The sequence below is a fragment of the Nelumbo nucifera genome, chromosome 1, assembly GCF_055504915.1.
Source record: "Nelumbo nucifera cultivar China Antique chromosome 1, China Antique-T2T, whole genome shotgun sequence".
Taxonomy (NCBI): Eukaryota; Viridiplantae; Streptophyta; class Magnoliopsida; order Proteales; family Nelumbonaceae; genus Nelumbo; species Nelumbo nucifera.
Genome location: NC_142649.1, coordinates 113,578,705 through 113,602,666, shown reverse-complemented (window position 1 = coordinate 113,602,666; position 23,962 = coordinate 113,578,705). Strand labels below are relative to the sequence as shown.

The window sequence follows — 23,962 nt, the reverse complement described above, 5'->3', positions numbered from 1 at the left end:
GGGACTGCCAGGAGTTCTGACGTGAGGGGGGAAGGAACTGAGAGAATTGGGGCAACTCCTACCTCGTCCGAGCTCGTCTCGCCTTTGCCTCTGAGCTCTGACAGGACGCGGGTGGCGGTTCGTCGACTTCGCCGGCGCCTTCGCTGTTGAGTGGGCCTTGTACTGGCGCTGCTGGCCTCCGTGTTGCCGAGCTCGATGGGCCCGGAATGCTGGTAGTCCGCTGCTGCCAGTGCGCCGAATCGGTTTTCCGTGAGTGGGAACTCTGGTTTGGAGCCCCGAGGTTCCAATCTCGCGGGCGAGGTTCCCGACCCGCCTGCAAGCTGCGAGGCGGGGATGACTTTTCTCTCTCTTTGGCCTAGGGACGAGGCCTGGCTGTTTGGGGGGTTCTGGGGCCTGGAGGCCTTTCCTTGGTGGGGGCGCCCATCCTGCGGAGAGGCCTTGACCGGCTTCGGAGCAGGGTGGCGAGGTGGAAGTAGTGGTTGGTTTGGTGGCAGTTGAGGGAACTGCTATTGATAGTGATACTGGGAGAGGTTGCGCAACACTTGGTGCTGGTGAAGCTGGTGTTGCTGGAACTGTTGCATCTGGGCTTGCATTGCCCACATGCACTGCATCACGTCGTCCAACCGGTTTTGGCTAGCTGGCAGGGGGACGGCGGTTGGTTCAGCGAAGGTAGTCTCGATGGGGGGAGGAAAGGGGATGTTTGTGGCATGAAGGTTTACAGACGCCACTGCTTGTGGCGTATTCAGATTGGGAATTTCGTCCACCGAGAGGGGGATGGTGAACTGCCCAACGCACACCACGGGAACTTGAGGCTGTTCCCCGGTGGTGTTTGTCTCTGTGCCGCGTCCGGCGTTGCTGGAAGAGGCCATGAGTGTTGAGTTTTTCAAAGAAGAAGAAAGGGGTATGAGAGTTTGGAGGGAGGCCTTTTGAAGCGTTCCCACAGACGGCGCCAATTGATGATGCACAATTCGGCCGGTCTTAGCTGTCCACGATCTTGCCTCTGAACTGAGTGGCAGGGGACCTGAAACGGAGGGGGTGAAGAAGCTCGGGGGAGAACCCGGCGTAAGGGCTCCGAAGCTCAAGTTAGAATCTTTCAAAGGCAAGATAAGCCAGATAGCGCAAAGTTAGCATACCTCGTTCTTGGGGGGTAGGGAGCCTTTTATAACCACCTCGCGCACTCACTTCCAGGCTTCTGTCAGATCGGGCATGATTATCTCTGAGCTCCTGCCAGTTCGGATGTCATCCCCTCTGGCCGGACAGAACCGCCACTGCTCCTTTTGTCAGAGCTGTCTCTGCAGCTGGTAACGACGGTGGCAGGTGGAGGTGGCAGGAGGCCGTTTGAAGTGTGGCTGTCAGGCGTCAGATCCCAAATCAGTCAGGTGCGCCGCCCTTGGATACGGACGTCCTCGGTGTCAGGTACGTTCGGTCAGTCTGGTGTTTCGGAAGCGAAGTGCTGGAGTGGCGAGCGAGATGTCTTGAGTTCAGTTTGGGGAGTGCTCCGAGCTGCCATGGGCCAGCTCGGGTCACGGCTTCGTGAGGCTTAGGACCCGCGATAGTTCGGGCTCCTCGCAGGGAGCTCGGGTTCTTAGTAGGGAGCTCGGGTTCTTAATAGGGAGCTTGGGTTCTTAATAGGGAGCTCGGGTTCTCGGTAGGGAGCTCGGGCTCCTAGTAGGGAATCCGGTCTGGTGGAGTTCGGGCTCAGTAGCGAGCTTGGACTTTCGGTGCTCGTTTTGGGCGCTCTGCTGCCCCGAGTTGCTTGCTTTTGCCACGTGTCGGGTGATTGCGAGGTCGGGCCAAATTTCCCTTCATCAGGTAGGGAATAGAAAGAATTTGTGGGTTGGAGATCTGGAGTGTACCACGAGGTTTGGTGCGAATACGGTGACACCTGAAACAAAATAGACAAAATTACAGGCATTTTTATTTGTCTAAAATGTCATCGAATAGGCAGCTACTCGAGTTTCCTTAGGCTGTGTTTGGTTGTAGTGCAATTTTATTTGCACTAATACAAATGCATGAGAGTGCAAGTGAAAAAAAGGAAATTATCATTTAATTTTGTTTTGGGTTTTACTTTATTCTGCTTTATGTCTTAATTTACTTCATTTGTAATACAATCAAACAAAATAAGCTAAAATTTAAAACAAAAATAGGTCAGAATTTATACTCAAATAATTTGCACTGTCACAGTTTTGCATCAGTGCAAATTTATTTGCATCGCAACCAAATGCAGCCTTAGTATTTTCATTTATAAACCATAAATTGCTCAGAGTCCTTAATACAGTGGGTTATGAACTGTTTTGCTTTGTTCTTTTGGCTCTATTATTTGTAGTTAGGCTCAGTTTGGAAGAAGGACAAACATAAATTTATAGAGTGCAAAACCTTGTATTTTATATTGTTTTATATGTATTTGCACAGTGCATACTCCTTCCAAACTTAGCCCTAATTTTAATGCATAGGAGTACAAACTGCAACTTTTGATTTAAGGGCCAGCTCCATGACTCCATCTAGAGTTGTACATAGGAGAGTATCTAACAGATACTCCTACAAGTCCTTAGCCAAGCCTAATTCATTTAATAAGTGGACCTGAAAAATAGGCCCTTTGGTGTGGGCCCTAAAGTCCATTGGGCAGACTCGGCCTGTTTACAACCTTATTTTCGTATCATAACAGTTAACAAAATCATTTAATTTTGTATCCTATAACCAATGCTTATGAGAGGTAATTGCTTAATTGACACTGAAATTAGGGCGATTACTCTCTTATGAATTATAATCAAGGTTTATAAAATCGAATTGGACAAAGAATCGGTTAGGAGTCTGGTTTCTGGGTCGAACGGTCTGACCGTTTGAACTGAACGGATGATTTGTTCTAACAAAAAAATTAAAAAGTAAAAACGGCTAAAATCATTGAACAGTTCGAACGTTTCAACTGCCTGGGTCAATAATTTTTTTATTAAATCAGCGATTTTTGATAAAATAACAATTTTGGAGTAAAACAGAACCAATCACCTGACTAGTTTTCCGGTCCAATCCATTTTGAAAACTATGATTATAATAACTAAAAAGACAGAAAAGAAAATGTAATATACTACAATCATCAATTGCAGTTTTAAATCTTGTTTGAGATTTCTTTTTAAATCTTGAGCCAAACCCCAAGTTTGATGTAATAAAAGATTCTTCAAATGAGGCAGCGCAATTTTCAGTCTTACATGCAACAATGACATTGCTTGAGGCATGGCGATGTGACATCCAACGTTTCTGAAACCAATTAAGCATCCCTACCCGTCATTTTGGCCCCGTTTAGATGATGGGCTTCTACGTTGAGCAGTTGAGCTATGTTGCCTGAACCACCTGGGACTCTGGGAGAAGCTATCTAACATAGTTTCTTTGGAAAATGATTTTTCGGTTCATGTATATTTTGAGTTTTTTCAGACTTTTACCAAATATGGCTTCATAGCGTTCTACGTTTCTGAGCTCATGTAACCCAAATACAATACACGTGTCAATATATCAGGTTTGGGTGGGAATCAATCTAAATTAAAATTAATTTGAACAAATTGGGCATTTCAAACATTGAATTGGATCGATCTAAAATAGTCCAGAATATTCATTAGATTGAATTGGACCTCATCCACTTGTAATGGATTCATATTGGACCGAATCGAATTAGACCAAATTCAGTCCAATTGGCATCCGCAAGAAAGCCCTCCCAAAGGGGTGCTGTACTGCTGTATGATTATAATGGCCCCCTGGTTAAGTGTTTAGGGGTGCAACTTTGGGCGGGTTTGGGTTAGGATTTTATTAAAATTTCAATAGGCCCAGCCCAAAACCCCAGATATGGTGCAGTGTAAAATTTCAAATTGAGTATTTGACTTGCACCCCTATTCTCCGGCAAGAAGAGCCTCATCTAAACAGATACTTCTTGAAAAGGTTTTAAAAACTGGACTGGACATAAAACCATTTTGAGGACCGGTTCCTGGGTTGAATAGTCCGACCGTCTGATTGAATGGATGGCCTGTTCTGATTTAAAGAAAAAATAAAATAAAAGACTAAAAATCGTTGTCCGAATTGACAGATTGATGATTTAACCACTTGGATCAGTGGGTCACTAACCAAATTAGCGGTTTTATCCCAGGATCGGTGTTGGAATAGAACGGGATTACAAGATTGGTATTTGGAAATACAGTAGTGACCCATATGTGTTAACAAGGCCTCTATATTTGACTTAAAATCCAAATTTTCACCTTTCTTGTTCCTTTGACTCAATTTGGAAAGAGAATACAAATACAAATATATACAGTAATGCATACAGAATAATACAAAATGCAAGGTTTTGCACTTTACGTATTTGTATTCCTTCCAAACTTAGCCTTTATGCATAAAACCGATAATCAGTAATCCAATAATCCATTCAACATGTTGACATGGGTATGCAACTTGGGTGGGGTCGGGTTGAGAATTTATTAAAAATTGAATGGGCTGGTTCAAGGCCCAAGCTTAAGGTAGTAAATAGTAATGCAGTATAAATTCCTCAAATTGGGTTTCTTACTCATGATTAGATCTGTTTATAGGCTGGGTTTTGGGCTTGGCCCATCAACATTTATAAACCTGGGCCATGATTCCATGAACAGGTCTATTTGTGATACCTTTAAAAAATTATTAACTTAGTAAGAGACACATTATCCTCTGCATCCATGGCTCAGAGGATCCATTTCAAATTGAGACATAGGTGAGGGCATGGAATTTTCCTACAAAGCAATATTTTGAACAGGTGGTCGAACCTGGTGACCCAAGTAGCGAACGGTTCCTTTTTTGATTGTTTTACTGGGCAAATCGTCCGGTTGAACCCTTTAATCTTCAATACGAGTAGGTTATAAGGCCAAAGTCAGGCTGCATTTGGCATTCCTTATTTAAGAACTTATCTCCTTTTTGCAATTAAAAACTTAGTGTTCCATATTTTATAAGGGCATTTTAACTGCAAAAAAGAAGTAAATCCTTAAAATAAGGGAGAGTGGCTGAACACTACAACAAAGCCAAATAAAAAGATGAAACAAACAAAAGCAAGTAAGTAACATGCAAATTGCAAAAGCACTGCTAAAAAAATTAAATTATGTGAGCCCTATTATGTTCATTGTCATTAGTCACAATTAAGGGTCTCAATTGGACTGGATTTGGTCGAATCTGATCCGGTCCCAACCTAACCCGGTCCAATATGAGTCCATTATAGATGTATTAGGTCCAGTCCAATCCAACGAATATTCTGGACCGTTTTGGACTAGTCAAATTCAATGTTTGGACCATCTAATCTGTTCGAATTAGTTTTAATTTAGATAAATTCCAACTCGAACCTAGTCCATTGACACTTGTATCCTTATCTTGGTTCAATCTGACCCAATCCAATGTAAATCCATTACAGATGGACAAGGTCCAATTCAATCCAATAAATATTTTGGACCATTAAATTTGAACTGCTCTAATTCAATGTCTTATTGTTCAATCCAATCCATCTAAATTAATTTTGATTTGAACAGAATACAACTCAAAACCGGTCCATGGACACCCCTAATAGTCACAACGGAATAAAATATGCAAGACCACAATAAAAATCCTGTAGACTCTCCCAAAATCTCTCTTGATTTCCATTTTAATGAAATGTAATAAAATGTAGAAAAAAAAGCTAAAATAGAATCTCTCATCTCTATAACCCCATATTTAATAAAATACATCCTAAAATACCTCCCTATGCTTTTTTTTTATTTATAATAGTGTATTATAAATTTTCAATTGAATCCCATGCATTGCGTGTCGTATGCTAGTATAGTTTTAAGGGTACAAAAGGGGCCTCACATGTTCCCCCAACCGCTGCCCTTCAGTCACGGGGCAAATTCGATCAACATTTTTACTTTAAATTATTGAGACTTTGGATGCATGGTTCATATAACTTAGGAGAAACGCCAATACAAGGTGAATTATAGGGTTTGATGCAGGAGTGAAATGAACACGTGGCTAATTTCGAGTTGAACGTTTTTTGTACAATCTTTTGTTTTATTCCCGAAGCCTGATAAGGCATATTCATTGATTAATACTCAGTGAACTGTCTCTTTGGATACAATCATCTGAAAGTGCAGGACAAACTGATCAAGTTTGTATCCTAACAAATGTGCTCACTTGCGAACAAAATCCACTGAGCACCGAGGAATAGATATTATTGGTCCTGGTCAATATTTTGAAAAACGATTCGGAATTGAAACCGTTCTTGTCATCGATTTTTAGGTCGATGGTTTGATTGTCTGGTTTGAATGGATGATTTATTCTGATAAAATAAATTTAAAAATAAAAAATAATTAAAATTTAAAAACAGTCAAAAATTATTACACGGATTAAATGATTTAATGGTTTGACCCTCTAAATCAATAGATCATTAATTAGTTTAATGGTTTTTGATCAAAAATCAAATTTAGGATAAAATGAAACCGATTACCTAAACAGTTCCTAGGCCAAACGGTCCAACCATCTAAATCAACTGCGGTTCAAAAGTCATGGTCATAGTAACTCTGAATTTATAATGCGGTCGTTCTTAATTAGCATCTCTCCCTCTAACAATAAGCGACTAAATACCTAACTCAAGGGTAAATTTAAGGCCCTCCACCTCCGGCAAAGCACGAGCTTCGGCTTCAAGAACTGGTAGAATCTTCAAAGACCAACCATATAAAAGAAACGGGTAATTTAAGTTCAGTCCACCTCAGAATTTATAATGCAATCGTACAGTTTAGGTTAATTTCAAGAGCAAAAGATTCCCGATTAATGGGGGAATGCTGTTTATAGGAGATAGGGATAAATACATTTGGTGAATTAATAAATGAATTCTGATGTGGATTAAACTCGGAAAAAAGGCCTAATAAATGAATTCTGATGAGAATTCTGATGTGAATTCTGATTTTAAGGATGCAAATGGATCACGATCCCAGATTCGATCTTATTTGATCGAATTTGGATTACCCCTATTCGGATCTGAATTAGATCAGTCCTTATCTGATTCGAGAAGATCCGATCCGATATATGTTATATATTTATTTATATAAATATATATAATACATATATATGTTATTTATTTATTTATGAATATATTATTTATATTGTATTTTTGTAATTTATTATATTATTTATTTTTTTTACAAAAAACATGTATATATTTGATGAAAATAATTAAAAAATACTTGTATTTTTTATTTTTTTATTTAAATTGGTATATTTTATTTTAATAATTTATTAATTTTTAAAGAAAACAAATCAAATCATATCAGATCCAAAGATCCAACTTTCCAATTGGATTTGAATTCAGATCCGATCGGATTTGTCGTGAACAGTGTCGAATCGAATTCAGATATATACTGATTTGAATCCAATCCAATCCGTTTGCATCCTTACTATAGCTCCATCTAAATTTAGGTATTATTTGGTAAGTCTTTTTAGGAATATCTTTCAAAAGTTTAGGTGGTCAAAAAATACACTGAGCTTTTGTGGTCTTGTCTTTAAAGATCAAGACCATTTGTTCCTGGTCTATCAAGTTGTTAAATGAAAGGTTTTAAATGCTGAAAGACAAGCTATTTTTTGTTATTTCGGGCTTCCATGAGATTTCTGAGATGCAAGTCTTTTTGGCTTCTCATCTTTTGTTGTTAAATATTAAAAAAAAAAAACGTTTTTTTGGTTTAACAATCTTTAAAAAGCTTAAAAGATCTTCCAAAAAGATTTTCCAAACAGGCCCTTAGCTTATAATAATTGTCTGGAGGTTGACGCTAGACCTATTTGTAGGCCGGGCTTCAGGCCCAATTTTACACTACCTCGGGCTTGAGCTTCAGGCCAAGCCCATTAGAATTTTGACAAAAGCCAAGCTCGAGCCCGGCCCATGAACAAGTCTAGTTGACACCAACAATTCCTAGGTTGATGATTTTCCATAATAACTGGGTGGGGGTTAGGGGTGCTCACGGTTTGGTAGGTTTTGGGCCTATTTTTGAAATCTAACCAGGGTTACTGGTTTTTAAAAAACTGGTAACCTAAGCTGATTGGATAACCAGTTGACCGATTTGTTTAACCATTGGTTCGATTTGTCAGTTTTTCAGTTTTTTATATTTATAATATATTATAAAAAATAAAAAATATATAAAATATTATATTTTAAATAATAAATAATATATTATATATTAGAAATATATATATATATATATTTATATTTATATATACAATACATATTTATTAATTTATAATATATAAAAAATATAAAATATATATACCGATTGATTCGATTAACCACCAGTTTTTTATTTTGATTAACCAAAATCGAATCAGTAGATTCGGTTTCTTAAAAACACCAAATCTGAACCAACCGCATCGATTTTTGTTGCTCACCTTTGTTGGGGGTAACACTACTGAGACTCTACACTCTTCGAAGTATGAAATAATTTCAAGATTTGAGCTTTCAGCAATCAGCACTCGACAAAAACATCTCCGGCATCCAATCGAGAGTTGAGAGTTGGAGAATGTTGAATAGCACAATGGCACAACGTCAACTAGTGAATGCGGACACTGATGAAGAATCAAACAAATGGTCAACCTTGGCCCACTCTGATAGCCAGAACCAGAATAACAGGCGCTGAATAGCAGGTCTCCGAGTCTCTCCATACGGAAACGGAATATGGGGAACGGCCATTGAAATGATCCCAACTAAACGAAAAAAAGCTATTATTTTGGAAATGAGTTTAGTCAGACGACTTTAAGTTCTAACCATCTGATTTGGGCATCTTTCATTCGTAAAAAAAGTAGGAACTACTTTACTTCTCATTTTGTCTTCCATCCATCTGTTTTCACTTTTCAGTAATATCAGGGTCTAGCTTTTTCAAATCTATATACCTTGAACTTGTGGGCCCCTCATGTTTGAAACATGCCACGTGGGGCAACCTAAAGACGCCAGCTATTTATATTCTCTCTCTCCAGGAGAATTCCAGGCTGCATGGTGTTTAGTTATTGGTTGGGCATGGGCATACAAACAAGAGAAGGGCGGGGCCTCTCAAGTCTCAAGTATCAACAATTGGATTTGGATTGTAGTGGGATGAGATCAATGGCAGATGCTTACTTGATCAAACAGACATTGACCAAATGTTATGCTCCCTACCTAACAAAAAGACAATAACTTATCTTATGAAATGAAACCCTGCTGGGCCTGTCACGTTTCTTCATTTGGCACTTCGCATTCGCAGTGATATTTTTGTTAATCCTAAAAACTTGTCAGGGCAAATTTGTAAAAATATATATTATATTTCTTCATATGATGAATGACCACATCACATTAGACGACAAGGAACAATCTTACCACAAAGCACCATCGCCTTTTTGTCTTTTTTTTTTTTTTTTTATCCTATCGAGAACACATCCACGTTGTTACGTAAGGACTGAGGACATTTCGGTCAATAGATTGAGAATCTGGATCAATTACATGGGTGGCGTGAGTCCGGATCACCTGCCAAAAACACGTTCCAATCCTCTATCAATATAATCTCTCAGTACGTGCAGTGTAAGATCAAGTTTGGTATGAAATTCACCTCTCCTCTTCTGAAATCGAGTTTGCTCCACACATAGTGCGACTCACATCAACCTCCCCTCTTCTGAAATCAAATTTGCAGCCTTGCACCTAAAACATTTATCAATAAATGATAAAATCAAGTAGAGGGAGGAATCAGAATTTTCTCCTCAAGTCCTCAGTGACCATGTCTCACACCAATTTCATAATTTTTATAGCTGTACATTCGGAATATCTCTTATATTTGTATATGGTGATATATAGAAATATATTCACAACACACAACTAGCAATATTCTGTGAATTTGCTGTGAGAGTAGTAAATCTATATTCATTTCATACAAGATGTTTTCAATGCATGATTAAAATAAATTGGTGTGAAACACATGAATTTACATCAGCACCCCACATAGAGGCGCCCCACAATGCCCCACAGTCACGACCTTGTATTGCGAACATCCCCGATGTTTCATAATCTCCGGTACTATCATTTGGAGAAGTTGCTAATACAAAGTCGAGATGTGCTGTGCGGCATCGTGGGGCGCTGATGTCAACTCGAAACACATTATGTGAAGAATAAATCCCGATTCGATTCTAACCATGGAGTTAGATGCATCTTACTTCTTAGGTCTTCGAATTAAGTTAAATTACAAAAGCACCATTTACCCATTTGTTAAGCAACCTTTGTTGACCACTTTTTCCCAGGATCTTGACTTTAGTACTGCATATCTATAATATCAAGATGCCAATATGTGCTGTTGGAGGGAAGATTCAAACTATAAGAATCTGAATTCCCTCTTTGCTTAATTAGTAGGATCTAGTTCACAAATATTAAACTTTATAATCAGGTCCATAGATTTAGGATCTGTCAAGAATTTAGACCAACTCTGGACCCGTTGGGTAGGTATTAACAAATATAGTGTGAATATAAAGCTTTATAGAAGAAGCAAAGGAAGTAAATCTATCCGTTTTCCCTAACTGTCTGCACTGCACAATGAAACGTTGTGAATCCTCGTTTATTTGAATTTAGCCTTTTACTACAGTGTGCATTCACTTATATTGGTTGTATGATGGATTCACATCTCGACCAATCACAAAATCACATTAAAGACATCTTATTTTTTATTAATTCGTATTTCATAAAATAGGGAAAATCTACGGTTTGGAAAGATGTATTAGAAAAATTTTAATCAATCAAAACTCACCCATGAATTTTGAATCTCTCTGATTGGTTAACACATTTATGATATTGGTTGATTGATGACAAAATTATTTTAGATATCATACCTTTCGGGTATCTTAGCCGGATATACTTTCATGTGTTAGTAAGATTTATTTTGACGTTTAACAAGATGGGAACAAAAGATATCATTGGTCCATGTCTGTTGCTGCATAGGATGCACCCGTTGTTAATCATCCTTCGATGATTTTGTTGCAATGCATTTGTCATTGAGTCATTGCATTTTGCAGCATAATGGTGGTCCTTCAAAGGTGGAGACTAGCTCAAAGGTACAGCTCATTTAGGATTTGTTAATTGATTAGGTTTAGACTGGAGATCTGGTACTGAGCTTATAGAAAATTAAATACACAAGACACCAACCCAAGCCTTACAAGGTTTAGGGGTAACAGGTCCATGGTTTTCAATTCCATTTGTTATCCATACTTGCATTTCTCATAAGGCCATATTATAATTAAGTTGGTATTTTTTTTTTTGGAAAAAATCTATGATACCGGAAAGACATGGTACCATAAGAGTTTTGATCAATTAAAGCACTCTTGTATAGGAGTGGCAAATAAGTGGTTTGGGTTGGGTAATGGTTGAATACCAATTCACCTATATTGATCCACCAACCCACTATGACCCATCGTCAATTCTTGTTAAAGGGTCATTAACCCACCCTGATCCACCCATATTGACCCACTTGATCCATCCATTTTGACCCTTAACCACCCTCACCCATACTAATCCACCTATTCTCACCTATAAATACAAAAATGGGTTGGAATGGCCCATTTATCCAAAATAATAATTTTTAAGAGGAACATCTCTTTCTCTCTCTCAAGGTTGTCATGTCTCAAAAACGGGTCGAGTCAACCCACATACTCAAAATAACAATTTTTTTAGAGGAACATCTCTCAAGACTGTCACATGGTAGAAATGGGCCAGGGCAACCCATATACCAAAAAATAACATTTTTTGAGAGAATAATCTCTCAAAGATGCCACATGAAAGAACTGGGTCGAATCGACCCGTATTTCCAAAAAAATATTTTTGAGAAAATCATCTCTCATAAGACTACCACGTGATAAAAAGGGTTGGATTAACTTGTATATCCAAAAAAAAAACATTTTTGAGAGAATCATCTCTCTCAAGACAAAAATGATCAGGTCAATTCATATACCTGAAAATACAAAAAATTGTAGATAAATGCAAACAATAACAGAAAAATTGTAGAAAATGCAAAAAATTGCAAAAAAAATTCTTGAGGTGGTCGTTCTCGAACTATTATTTATTGAACCCACTGTTAATTCAAAATGATATTTTGAAAGAAAGAGAAAACATTGACATCAAATTATATTTGGGACCCACTCCCCTCGTTGAAGAGAATCTCTCCAGTCTTCCTTTCTCTCTCTCTCTCATCTCGCCCGCTTCTTTAGGCGAATGAAAAGATGATCTAGTCCCACCAAAGTGCCAAACCAGTTGCTTGGTTGGTAAGGTACTGGTCGTAGCTACGTTGGGGGATGAACTACTCGCTAATGTACCCTTTAAAAGATATAAAAAAAAAAACCAAGGGTGAAACAGTCAAATTGGAACCTGTTATAGATGACTTCTCTGGGGTTCGCATCCGCCCCCCACAACTTTGCCCCCCCCCAAAACGTCCTACAGCGCTGTGAGCGCGCCGCATGTCCACCCACACGTGGATTAAAGGGATTCGTGCGTTAGCTCCCTCTTGCCCAACTTTGTTCTTAGAACTAGTGCTGTTCATGGGTTGGGTTGAATCGGTTTATTGAGATTTTTTCAACCGTGATCTGATCGGGTTACCTAAAATTGAAATCGAAACCGATTTTTTGTTAAGCAAAACCGACCTGATCGGTTTGAGTCGGGTTGGGTCGGTTTGGGTTGGTTTCGGCTCTAAGTTCAATCATGCTTGAGAGTCAAATTGTATTAGAGATTGTGCTTGAATTGAGGGGCTAAGGGGGGCGGACCAAGTTAAAATAAAAGTTATCAAGAAAATGGAAAGTCAAACTATATTAGAGAAAGAAGACTGAAATTTGTATATTTCAAGAAACCTTATAATCTAAGTAAAAAAAGACACTTAATTATAATTGCAATTGGTTGCCTATTTGGTGTAAAAGACCATAGAAACTAGGATCGTTTGATTATTTTCTTTAAACTTTTCCAAAAAAATTCCTTGTTTAATTGTCTTACAATACTTGCCATTAATGTCATTCATAACTAGAAGACTAGAAATTAAGTTAGGTTGTAACTAGAATAGAGACAACTTAGTTAAGTAGGAACTAAGTAGGTTGTAACTACTAACTACTAAGTCGGTTCGGTTTCGGTTTTCACACATGAAAACCAAAATTGACCCGAACCATAGGTTTATAATTTTTTACAATCCGAAACCGACCGGTATTGATGAAAACCCAACCGACTCGGGTTGGGTCTTCTTATGAACAGCCGTACTTAGAACTCTACTCCACCCTGTCCCCCCACAACTCTGCTCTCAGAACTAGACCTGTTCATGGGCCGAGTGCCCCGACGGGCCGGCCCGGCCCGGCCCAGCCCGACCCTTGGACGGGCTTGAACATGCTTATAGGCCCGCGGGCTTAAATTCGGGCCAAAAAACCCGGCCCGCAATAAATTCGAGTCGGGCTCAGGTTTTGTCAAAATAGCCCGACCCGGCTCGGCCCATGAACAGGTCTACTCAGAACTGAAATCCGCCGGAGATTGCCCCCTTTTGAATTCTGCTGGAGTATAAGATTCGTCCCTTGCTGCATATAATGCTGCGATTCTCTTCCGGTATGAGAAAATAAAACGTTTACAACAGCCATTTTTTATTCTCGAGAAAGAATAAAAGCTTTCTCTTTCCTCCTCGTCTCTACTGGGAGACTTGAAGGACAATCTCAACTCAATCCCTTTCTGTTTCAAACCTCAAAAAATGAAAAAAATGAAGAGAGCTTGCCATTGGGAACTGAACAACAGTAACCCTCTGTCTCTCACTTATCTGATCTGGGTTATGCCTCGTTCTTTCTACTCTTGAAGAAAGACACCTCCAGATATCAGAGCTAAAGTGCGAAACCAAGGACTGAACCATAATCAACTGTCGAGGATAAGATACAAAGCACCAACCCTATAAATAGCCATGATTGAAATGAAAAAATATATAAAAAAGAGAAGAAAAGAAAATCTGTGTAGGCTCGCTCACAAACCACTCGGTTCGTGTTACTGACGCGTCAGTGTTGCCTTCGGGAGGAGGCATTAGAGAGGACATCTTTTTCATCGTTTCTCACTGTTAAAAATGCTTCGGCGAAAATAAGAAAAAAAACAAAAAAGGTAGAAAATGAAAAAAACTTATTTGAAAACTGAGGGATATTTATCTCCGATAAATAAATCTATCAGAACGGTCGTCGGCGTCGACCGACAGAACTCAAAGGGGGGCAATCTTCGGCGGATTTCAGTTCTAAGAGCAGAAGGTCGAGGGTTGAACTAAGCTGAAATTTGAGAGAAAGGAGAAGGAAGAAGATCTTTTGGGCGAGAGGGAGCTAACGGCCGTCCCGTGGGACGTGTAGGAGGATACGCACGGATCCCTCTAATCCGCGTGTGGGAGGACAAGCGACGGGTGTTAACTCCAAAAGATGAGAGATGCCATTAGAAAGTGCCATGCTTACTCCGCCTAATAGGGCTTGAAATAAGAGCCCAAGAAGGTCTACTTTGCGGAGATGTTGGAGGACTAACCCTCGTCCTGCATTATCTTTAATTGAATCAAAAGAGTTATCAATGTACAAAGTGGGAAGTTTATTTTGTGGTGACTGACTTTGGTGGTGATGCATCTTCATGTGATAACTTGTCACTGAATTTATCATTTGTATGGGATGCTGCCTGACATTCTCGGAAATTTACTTGTTCCTTGCTTTCTATATATGATATATAATTATAGAAAATTTATTAAGACATTAAAACTTGGTGTTTACCCAAATGTGCACACAAAGAGGTGTCCTGGAGCGTCCCTCAAAGTTACATCTAATCTTATACAGAAAACATCTTTCATAAATAATAAATACAAATACAGGAGATATTCTACATGTGCGAGTAGGATATATTGTGAGGCGCACTATCTGAGAAGCATATCCGAACTTTGAACAGCCATCACAACTATGCATTAGTAACATCTCAAGGGCCTTGGAAGAAAAAAAAAGATGTTCCCCATCCACGGCTGTCAAGGCTGTTGGGACCTAATCCGAATTCACCAGTCTGCTATTTGAATGTTGCTATATCATCAACCATGTATTGTTTTTTAATTGGATGGGGGTATTTTGGTTAATTAAATGCCCAAACAGGGGTTTGCATGTCATTGAGGGAAGTCAATGGGGGTATTCCTCACTTCTTCCCCGATCTCGGACCGATCAAGAAACAAATGAGAGAGAAAGAGAGAATGAGTAAAATCAGATCTACGGGAGAGGGAGAGGGAACAGGGAAGGATACGTGCATCGTTAAAAACTTAAAATATTTATGGTGAGATTTTCGAAATAAAAAAATATTAATAACAATACGTAAATTTAAACTATTTTATGTTTAAAAAAGATAGCTCTGTGAATTTTGAAATACTTCAACGTTCGTGATTTTTTAAAAAAATAAAAATCAAAATAAAAAAAAGTTTTTTTGGATAATAATAGCCAGAGGGAGAGAGAGCGCGAGCGAGCTTCTCGAGCTTTACTTCAAATTTCTCGGAGGTTTTTTGTTTTCCTCTTTTTTGGGCTGCAAGGCGTTGTTGGTTTCTGGATTTTGGTTTCCGGTTATTGTCAGAAATGTGTGGGTTTCAAGCATAGCTACACCACTTTCAGGTGGGTTCTCGGCCGTGAAAGATGGTTAGCATGCTTGTTGAAGGTGGTTTTCTTGCTGTCTGCCGTTCTGATGGGAACGTTCTCCAGATGGGAAGGTGGGCTTCTCTTGCTTTTATTTGCTTTAATGGGTTCTCGTTGGTTTTCTTAATTTTTCTTCTTGGGTGTTGTGGCATTGCTCCAATTCTACTTTTTATTCTTGTTTCCTTTCTGATTTTTTTTTGTTATTAATTTTACTTTTTTATGTCCTTGCGTTTGCGTAGGATTAGTGGTTTTTTGCTTATTAATTTCTCTTTGTGTCTCTGTTCTGTTCGATCTGTTGTCTTGAAGCATGATTCCTTTATTTCTTTTCCTAATATCTCCTGTATAGAATTCCACGGAGAACTAAGTAAATTTTTCAGTTTTGCTCCTATTCGGTACAATTTGTTCTCAAATATATTTCTTGTTTGCCCATTTCATTCTTTCTGTTCTTTTGGTTTCTATTGTTAACCAATGTTGGTTTGTTCTTGCCTTTTCTTTCATGTTCTCTATGAAATGCTGGAAAACCCAGTTTACTGGATTTATTGCATTTGTTTTGTTCATGCTTCCGGTGTTGCTAGGATGCAGGATATTCTATGTTTCCCAAGGTCTATAACTTCCTCGCAAAATGCAACATTCGAAATTGTCGTTTGGGAAGGCCTTCTTTCTTTTCACCTCCTCTCGAACTAGAGAATTTTTTTTGACTCGGTGTGAATTGACGTTTAGTTCTTGATAGATCTAGAAATTTCTTAAATTCAGCCATGGGCAATCGGATCCTATTATAAGAAAATTCATTGTTTTGAAGTAATCTTTTCATTCATGTAATAGCGATCAGGAACAATTTAGACTGGGTGAATTTTTAATTAAATGTTCATCTTTCCAAGCAGATAAAAACGGGAAACTTCTACTAATATTATGCTCGAAAAAAAACAGAAAAGAACAAAGGTAGCCTGGGTTATGAAGCAGTTCAAGACTTCAACATAATTCTCATGGGCGGGCTTTGCGGTTTTCACTTTGATTCGGTTGACTTCTAGTTTCTTTTTCTTGTCGTGATACTATTTGATTATTTCTGGTTACTTCTGGTTACTTCTAGTGGTTTGTGCACCTTATGTTTCCTGCTGCTTCTTTAGACCCAAAGTTTCTTTTAACCAGGATTTTGTTTACTGACATCCTAGCCCCCCCCGCCCCCGCCCTGGAAGCTTCAAGTGGTTGAAGTTAAAGCTTCAAGGTTTAAAAGATGGAGAAGGGTTCTGAAAATTTCATTGCTTGATGAATAAGGACAATACTTTTCACTGTATTATATTCATAAGAGGGAGTTAATTTTGGAATATGGTTGGAGTCTTGGGGGAGTTTAATCCTAGATTGGAATTGAATCTCACCTTCATCATTCTAACCACTGAACCATTGCCGCCTAGCAAAAGGAAAATATGGTTGAAGGAGATTGCTGAATCATGGGGTGGGTGGTTATGTACTTATGTGTATGTCTTCTGATGGCCCAGGTATCCTTTTGGAACTTTGTAAGTTGTAGGGTATAATAGATTTTTGACTGCATGGGTCAACAGCTTGCTCAATTTGGTTCCATAATCAACTAATTCCCTTATGGACAACCTTTTTCGATGAGGTGGGGAGAAATTCCATTTAATGGGGAACTACAGTTTCAAGATAGACAATTGGGTGCTTTTTTCACATAGTATATTTGAGAGCTGTTGGCTCTAGGTGTTCTTCCCTCTTGCTACATAATATGGGAATAGGTGATTTTGTTAATGATGCTTACATAAAAATAAACTCCAGATCTGAGTTTAAAAAGTAATCAATAGGAATTTGTCAAGAAGAAAATGATGCTTGATGATGTTGAAGGATAATCTATGTTTGTCTGAAAATTAAGCATATAAGGGAGAATGAAGTGTAGGGGGCTCTCATCCAGTAGTGTTTGATAAGTATAGGGCCGTTTTTTATTTTTTTTATTTTTTGCATTTTTCATGCAGTTTTTTTTTTTTTTTAATTTGCACCTCGTTTCAATAAGGCCTTGCCTTGTGCCTAAAGTGCAAAAAAGCCCTTGTGCTTTTAAGACACTGAACTCAGAAAGACACCTTTCAGATGTCTTTGCAATGGAATGGAAGCAAGATTGTTTGAGATGTCAGAAAGAAAAACTAACCATCTAAACAATGCTATATTTACAAAATGGAAAAAGTGAAACTTGACCTAAGGTTGGAGATATTTTCCAAGTAATCAATTATATTTCTATATTCAATCTGTATTTATTTGTTTTCTTGTGAGTAGATGTATTGTATAATTGATATGCATGAAATTACAGCATCACAATTTATTGCTTTTCTGAAGCAAACAATTATACTGTCTACTCCACGAATCCTACTTTTGAGGCTTGCTGACTGTGACCTTTCATATTAAGGTTAAATTATTACATAACAACAGGTGGGGAATGCAGAAGTTTCCTTTACTTTGTGACTTGCATGGATTCTTGGCATTTGTGAAATTTCATTTTGTGCTTCAGTTCATTTAAAAAAAAAAATAAGATGAATATGTAGTTCAGTTGATATTGGACCCCTTTATATTTTTGCCTCCATTATGCTGTATGGTTTTTCTTGTTGTGGTCTTGATGTAATATGACTAATGTTTCTAAATTTTTTCCCTTAAATACATGCAGATTGTAACTAGGGATTTACCAATTCCTGGTTTCACCTTTTAAAGAAACATGAAATTGGGATCAAAGAAGGGCTGTAACTCCAACATGCCTTGTCACAAACGAGGCAAATCAGCCTGTTTCAGCTTGTTCCCAAAAGTGAAGTCAGCAAGCTATAATACAGGCGGCACCCCTGTCTATCTTAATGTTTATGACTTGACACCCATGAATGGCTATGTCTACTGGGCAGGCCTTGGTGTCTTTCATTCTGGTGTGGAAGGTAATACTGATCTTGTTTATTAGTTTTTTTTTCCTTAATCATGTGACCAGTGACCTAAATGTATACTTACAGTTCTTGGAATGCAGGAGACCCTCTTGAAGGATTCCAGTAGCTTGCAATTTCTCTATTTTCTGGCTTTAAAATTCAATATCTATCCATTAGAAAAAGTAGATTTTTTAATGACTTAAACTTGTATTTCAGTTCATGGTGTAGAATATGCCTTTGGAGCCCACGACTACCCAAGTAGTGGTGTCTTTGAAGTTGAGCCACGACAATGCCCGGGATTCAAATTTAGGAAGTCAATATTCATGGGAACAACGTGTTTGGACCCAACTCAGGTCAGGGAGTTCATGGAGCACCACTCTACAAACTACAATGGTGATACATATCATTTGATTGTTAAAAATTGCAACCATTTCTGCAAGGATATCTGTTACAAGCTGACTGGGAACCCAATCCCCAAATGGGTGAATCGACTTGCAAGAATAGGTACCTGATATAAATATTTCTTCCCTGCACCACTTGCAAGAAAATCTCAAATATTCTGCATAGCGTTTTTTTTATCAATAACTGTTCTGAGTTTTATTAATATGAATAGAAATAAGAGTATATAATGTGCATCAATACAGTATCAGAATCCAAAGGGATAGCTAGCCTTGTTTAACCATCTCTAGAATATTCAATTACATCCCCCTCCATGGGGTACTTGACCCCAGTACATGTGATTTCTCAATGCCCCTTTTTCGCCAAGCCATCTGTTGGTCTGTTAGCAGATTGATGTACCCATTTAACCCTTGTTCTCAATTTTTTTCTCCTTCATTAGCTCTTTTATCTCCTTGATTCCATGTGTATGCTCCCAAAAACTCTCCTGAAAGGTCCTTATAGTGTAACTGTGCAAGGGTTCCGCACCTCTTAATCCCTGTAACACAACCATCACTCAGCCCTGGTTGAGTGAGCAATCCCATTAGGACTGGAGTATAAAGTTACTATATCTCCTTCCAAGTTTTGAAGGACTCCCCCAACACCAGAAAGAATTGGATTTCCTATGCTGCAGCCATCAAAATTCATCTTTGTAAGTCCTAGAGGTAGTCAGCTCCAAGTTATTGTTGGAGACACTCTAACTGATGATGAATCAGCGACCTGGTTCCAGTTTTTAATAATGTCATCAGTCATAAATAGCTTAAACACTTCCATAGATTTGGTCCAATGTGCAACCTTAAATAAATATATTTTCAATGTCATCTCTTGCATTTCTTTCTTCCATAGACACCACAACAATGGAGCTTTTCTGCATCTCCAGTTCTCCACATAAAAAAACTTCCAAATAGCATGCACAAAATTACAAGAGATTAGCAAGTGGAAAGTATTTTACAAAAGATGCAAACATAGGGGTGAAGTATACTCGAAGGGTATTCTCCATTGAAGGTTCTTACAAGTATGTTTATTAATAAAGACCTCGCAACTGAAAGCTCTAGCCTTAGGTGGCACTAGTTCTTTCACATCTAGCAACTTTGAACCAATAATCGTGCACATTTTCTCCTTGGACTTCTATTTCCCATCAAAAAGTCATTTGTTCCTTTTTACATGCTTCCCAGCACAATGCAGAAGTTACAGAACTCCAGATAATACTTGTTTTCCTACTTCCCCTGATAGACAGTTGATCAAAGATGTCTTTAGGAACCTGAGGTGACTAGGTCTCCATTTTAAACAGCTAAAAAAAGAAGCCCCAAACAAAACTTGTGAAGCCGCAATCAACCAACAAAAATGCACAATATTTTCAGACTGCTTCACAAAGAACACATTTTCTCATCAAACAATACCCTCTTCTCTTTAACTGGTCCTGAGTAAGAATGCTGTCCAATGCCACCAACCATCCAAAAGTTTCCACTGTTGGAGGAATTGGGTTGTCCCAAAACCTCCAAAAGATGCTCTTTCAACCTGATTTCTTTCCAGAGCTCTACAATAGATTTCACCATAAACTTCCCATTTCTACACTCCTTCCACCACCTCAAATCTGGACTGCCAAGATTAATCTCCACCTCTTGCAACCTGGCCAGCAGACTCATACATTCTTCAACTTTCCAATCTAGTAAAGGTCTTCTAAAAATGGGACACCACACCACCTCCTCCTTGTGAGGCCTGCCTTGCAATTTGCAAAGACAAAAGCCATTCTACAAAAAGCCCTCCCTAACAGGCACCTATTAAGGTCTAAGGGTGATTTATGTGTTCAAGATTGGATTTGTCCAAAATTTGAGTTGAACTTTAGGCCTGGATGTTGAGGAATGCAATAACTTGGTGGTAGTCAACTGTCAAAGGCTGACAATTTGACATTTGCCTAATCAGATGTATGGCTATATGGTTTACAATGTTTGATCTGGAAGGGGAATTGGTTGGTTCTAAGATTTTTGAACCTCATGTCAAAAACAGGGCTTATAACAGGAAGAAAGTGGATGTTTCAGTGCCATTGAATGGCTTTTTAATCAATAAATCAAACTTCATTAATGATGAGAAGGGAGGAAACAGACTTCACATGCAACAGCTCCTGCATCTAATTAAAAAAAGAAAAATTACAATAAGTAAAAGGAAAATTAGATAGACTATCTGCTTAGGAATTGGCAGACCTTTAGTCAATCTCTACAAGATATCACTCTGGATTTCAAGTAACCTCTAACAATATAATTTACTATAACCCCTGAGCATTTGAGTTGGTAAGTTTTATCAGCCAATATGGAATTGCTAATGAACTAATACAAATAGAAATCAGTTCATTCGTGATATCCTAAGTCAACTTTATTTATACATTTGTCAACACCCATATAATGAATACATTTTATTTGGCAAATTTATTCTAGATGTAATTGAAAATTTTTTCATTCCTGTTGTCTTGAAATGCAATTGGTGATAAGAATTTTATCTGTTCATTACTAATGTGATGGTTTATGGTGTGAATTCCATGTATTCAGGTTTGTCCAAACCTATGGTACCCAGGTTGAACCCATGTCAACACAACAATACACCAACATCAGCACTAGATACTGCATACCTTACAGTATTAGTTTGAATATTTTCACATATTTTCATACTGTATTCTCTTAACCACTGAGGAGCAACCTAATATTTGTTCAGTAAATAAATGGTTAGATATTCAACAAAATTTATGTGAGGAATTTTATAAATTTTAGAAATTTCATTGGGTGTGACAAGATATATGTATTGAAAAATGTAAGTTAAAAGGCTAAAAGTAAAAGCATATTACTAGCTTATTAGATAGGATACTGCTATGTTTATTTATTTCTTGGATCTTGATAAGGGAATCATAGTTGGGTTTGCTGCATCATTGTCTGTATCTGAATATGGTGTTCTCAGTTCCAAGGGTGTTCCTTACATCAATTTACAGAAATCATAGCACATGAACATGGGCATAAGTAAATCTTGAATTATGTAAATATAATAATATTAGCCAAAATGAGAGTTTATGGACAATTTGAGTAAAATAAATCTGGTATGCCAAGAGGATTGTGAAAGTAGTTTGTTGGTAAATTAAAATGCGGAACCTAGGAGATTTAAGTAAATATGCTGACTAGTTTTTTGCCAATTTATATATCAAAATCCTCCAAACGCATGGTAAAACCCTCGAAGGAAAAAAAGAAAATGTTAATGCGTTGGATGATTTGTTGTCTTCATCAGTAATGGAGCCCAAATAGTTGTCCCCCATTGCCTGTATGCTTCCACGTTTCCTTGTATGCTGTTGCTAGATTGTTTTTATGGTGGTTCATGATATATACCACCTTGTTTGCTATCATGTTTGGATAAGATGCATGTATCAGTATGTTGTATTCTTTTTTTCTTTAAATATTTAAACTCTTTCATATGTAGGTTCTCTTTGCAACTGCATACTCCCCGAGGCCCTTAAGGTATCTGCCGTGCGACCTGACCCCAATTACGATGAATATGATGACAATGAAAAGAGGCAGCTGAGAAGTGCCTTCAATTGCTGGTCTTCAATTTCAATGCGGCAGTCCTCATTTTCAATGCGGCAGAAGCAGTTGTCATCTTCGTCAATGTTTCTACCACCATTAGAATTGAAAAGATCCAATGATGGTTCTTTGAAGGAAAGGTAATAAGGTGGCTTTTTTGATTCCTCATTTGGAACAACAGAGTGGTTTCGTCAATCTTTCTATAAGCCGACAGCTGTCGAAGGTTTACCATGGCTTCTGGTTGTTAGTTTGGTGTCCCAGCTCCACAAACTCTAGGATGGGAAAACATACTGTAAGGATATTCTTGTTTTGTAAGCCAATACTAGAAGGCTGATGGTCCTCTATTTTTTTTTTTTTTTTTGTTTTTCATTACTTTCCAATGTTTTGGGGGCCATTTTTGTCATCTTTGCAGCATTTTTTTTTCTGTTAAATTCCTAAGGTGCCAATCATTTTCTTAACAGGAGAAGAAACCAGATGGATCACAGCTTTGCTCTGAAGCCATTTTCTTAGCATTAAGTTCCGAGATGGATGGCAGCTCTTTTTGCCGAGTCCCTACCCAATTGCCAGCATGTTTGTTCTTGTGGAAAATTGATCTTTCAATGTGTTGTATTGGGGGAACCTTCTCAGCTTCTCTATTATTAATCCAGTATGATATGTGGCTTATTCATGGACCAGCAATCTGTTCATCCAGTGGGCAGTTTCTTTCCGAGTCCAATCTAAAATCAAGCCAAAGGTTAAAACTTACAGTTTAGCTTATGGAAATCTCCGGATGATAACCACATTTTGGGTTGAAGCTCTTTCTAGGAAGTGTATGATAGCTAGTCTATACTGGATACAAGAGGCGATAGCAATCTTCTAACTGGATTTCCTTTCAACCTTTGTTACCATGTAATGAAACGTTGTAGTTACGCTGAATGCAGGACTAGTAGTTGCATTCTTGGATTGATTTCAGGATTAGTGTTAACATTACGCTGCACTAGAACAGTGGAACTTCATGGTTGGCTTTAAGTGTCGGACAATTCCCCTCAGGTTCTGGTTTCAACTTTCAATTAAAGCCTCGTTTGTTTCTTGGTAAGTCATTTACCTGAGTAATTGCACTTATTCAGGCAAGTGCACTTATCGATGTAAATTTGTGCAATCACTGTTTTATCCATAAAAAAGGGACATTATTTAAGCATTACATATTAGCGATACGAGTTTGTTTTTTTTCCATAGGATCTACCAACATATCTGCCCCCACTTCCTGAAAAATAAACAAGGACTAAAACGATAGATCTCACTCTAAGTCTCTAATCAATTAAGTAGGCAACCTGTACCATGCTAGACATTTCTAAATTCTATCAGATCCGGGCAAATTAATAGACATGTTTCTCAAACGTGAAGAGTGATTCATAATTCACACTTCCAGCTTTTTCC

General features: G+C 38.2%; 1 protein-coding gene across 2 annotated transcripts; it reads left to right on the top strand.

Moving 5' to 3' along the window:
* The first annotated feature begins 15,236 nt into the window (after positions 1–15,236).
* LOC104588183 (deSI-like protein At4g17486) lies at positions 15,237–23,554 on the top strand. 2 transcript variants are annotated; one of them, XR_733749.3, is made up of 5 exons: positions 15,237–15,728; positions 18,314–18,569; positions 18,771–19,058; positions 22,446–22,838; positions 23,008–23,554. XR_733749.3 is itself a non-coding variant. In XM_010246023.3 (5 exons), the coding sequence occupies exons 2-5, from the start codon at positions 18,362–18,364 to the stop codon at positions 23,054–23,056; spliced, it is 786 nt and encodes a 261-aa protein (XP_010244325.1). In that variant the 5' UTR covers positions 15,237–15,728; positions 18,314–18,361; the 3' UTR covers positions 23,057–23,554. The 2 variants fall into 2 exon arrangements, 1 of the variants encoding a protein (XP_010244325.1); XM_010246023.3 differs by having other exon boundaries at positions 22,446–22,686.
* The last annotated feature ends 408 nt before the right edge of the window (positions 23,555–23,962 follow it).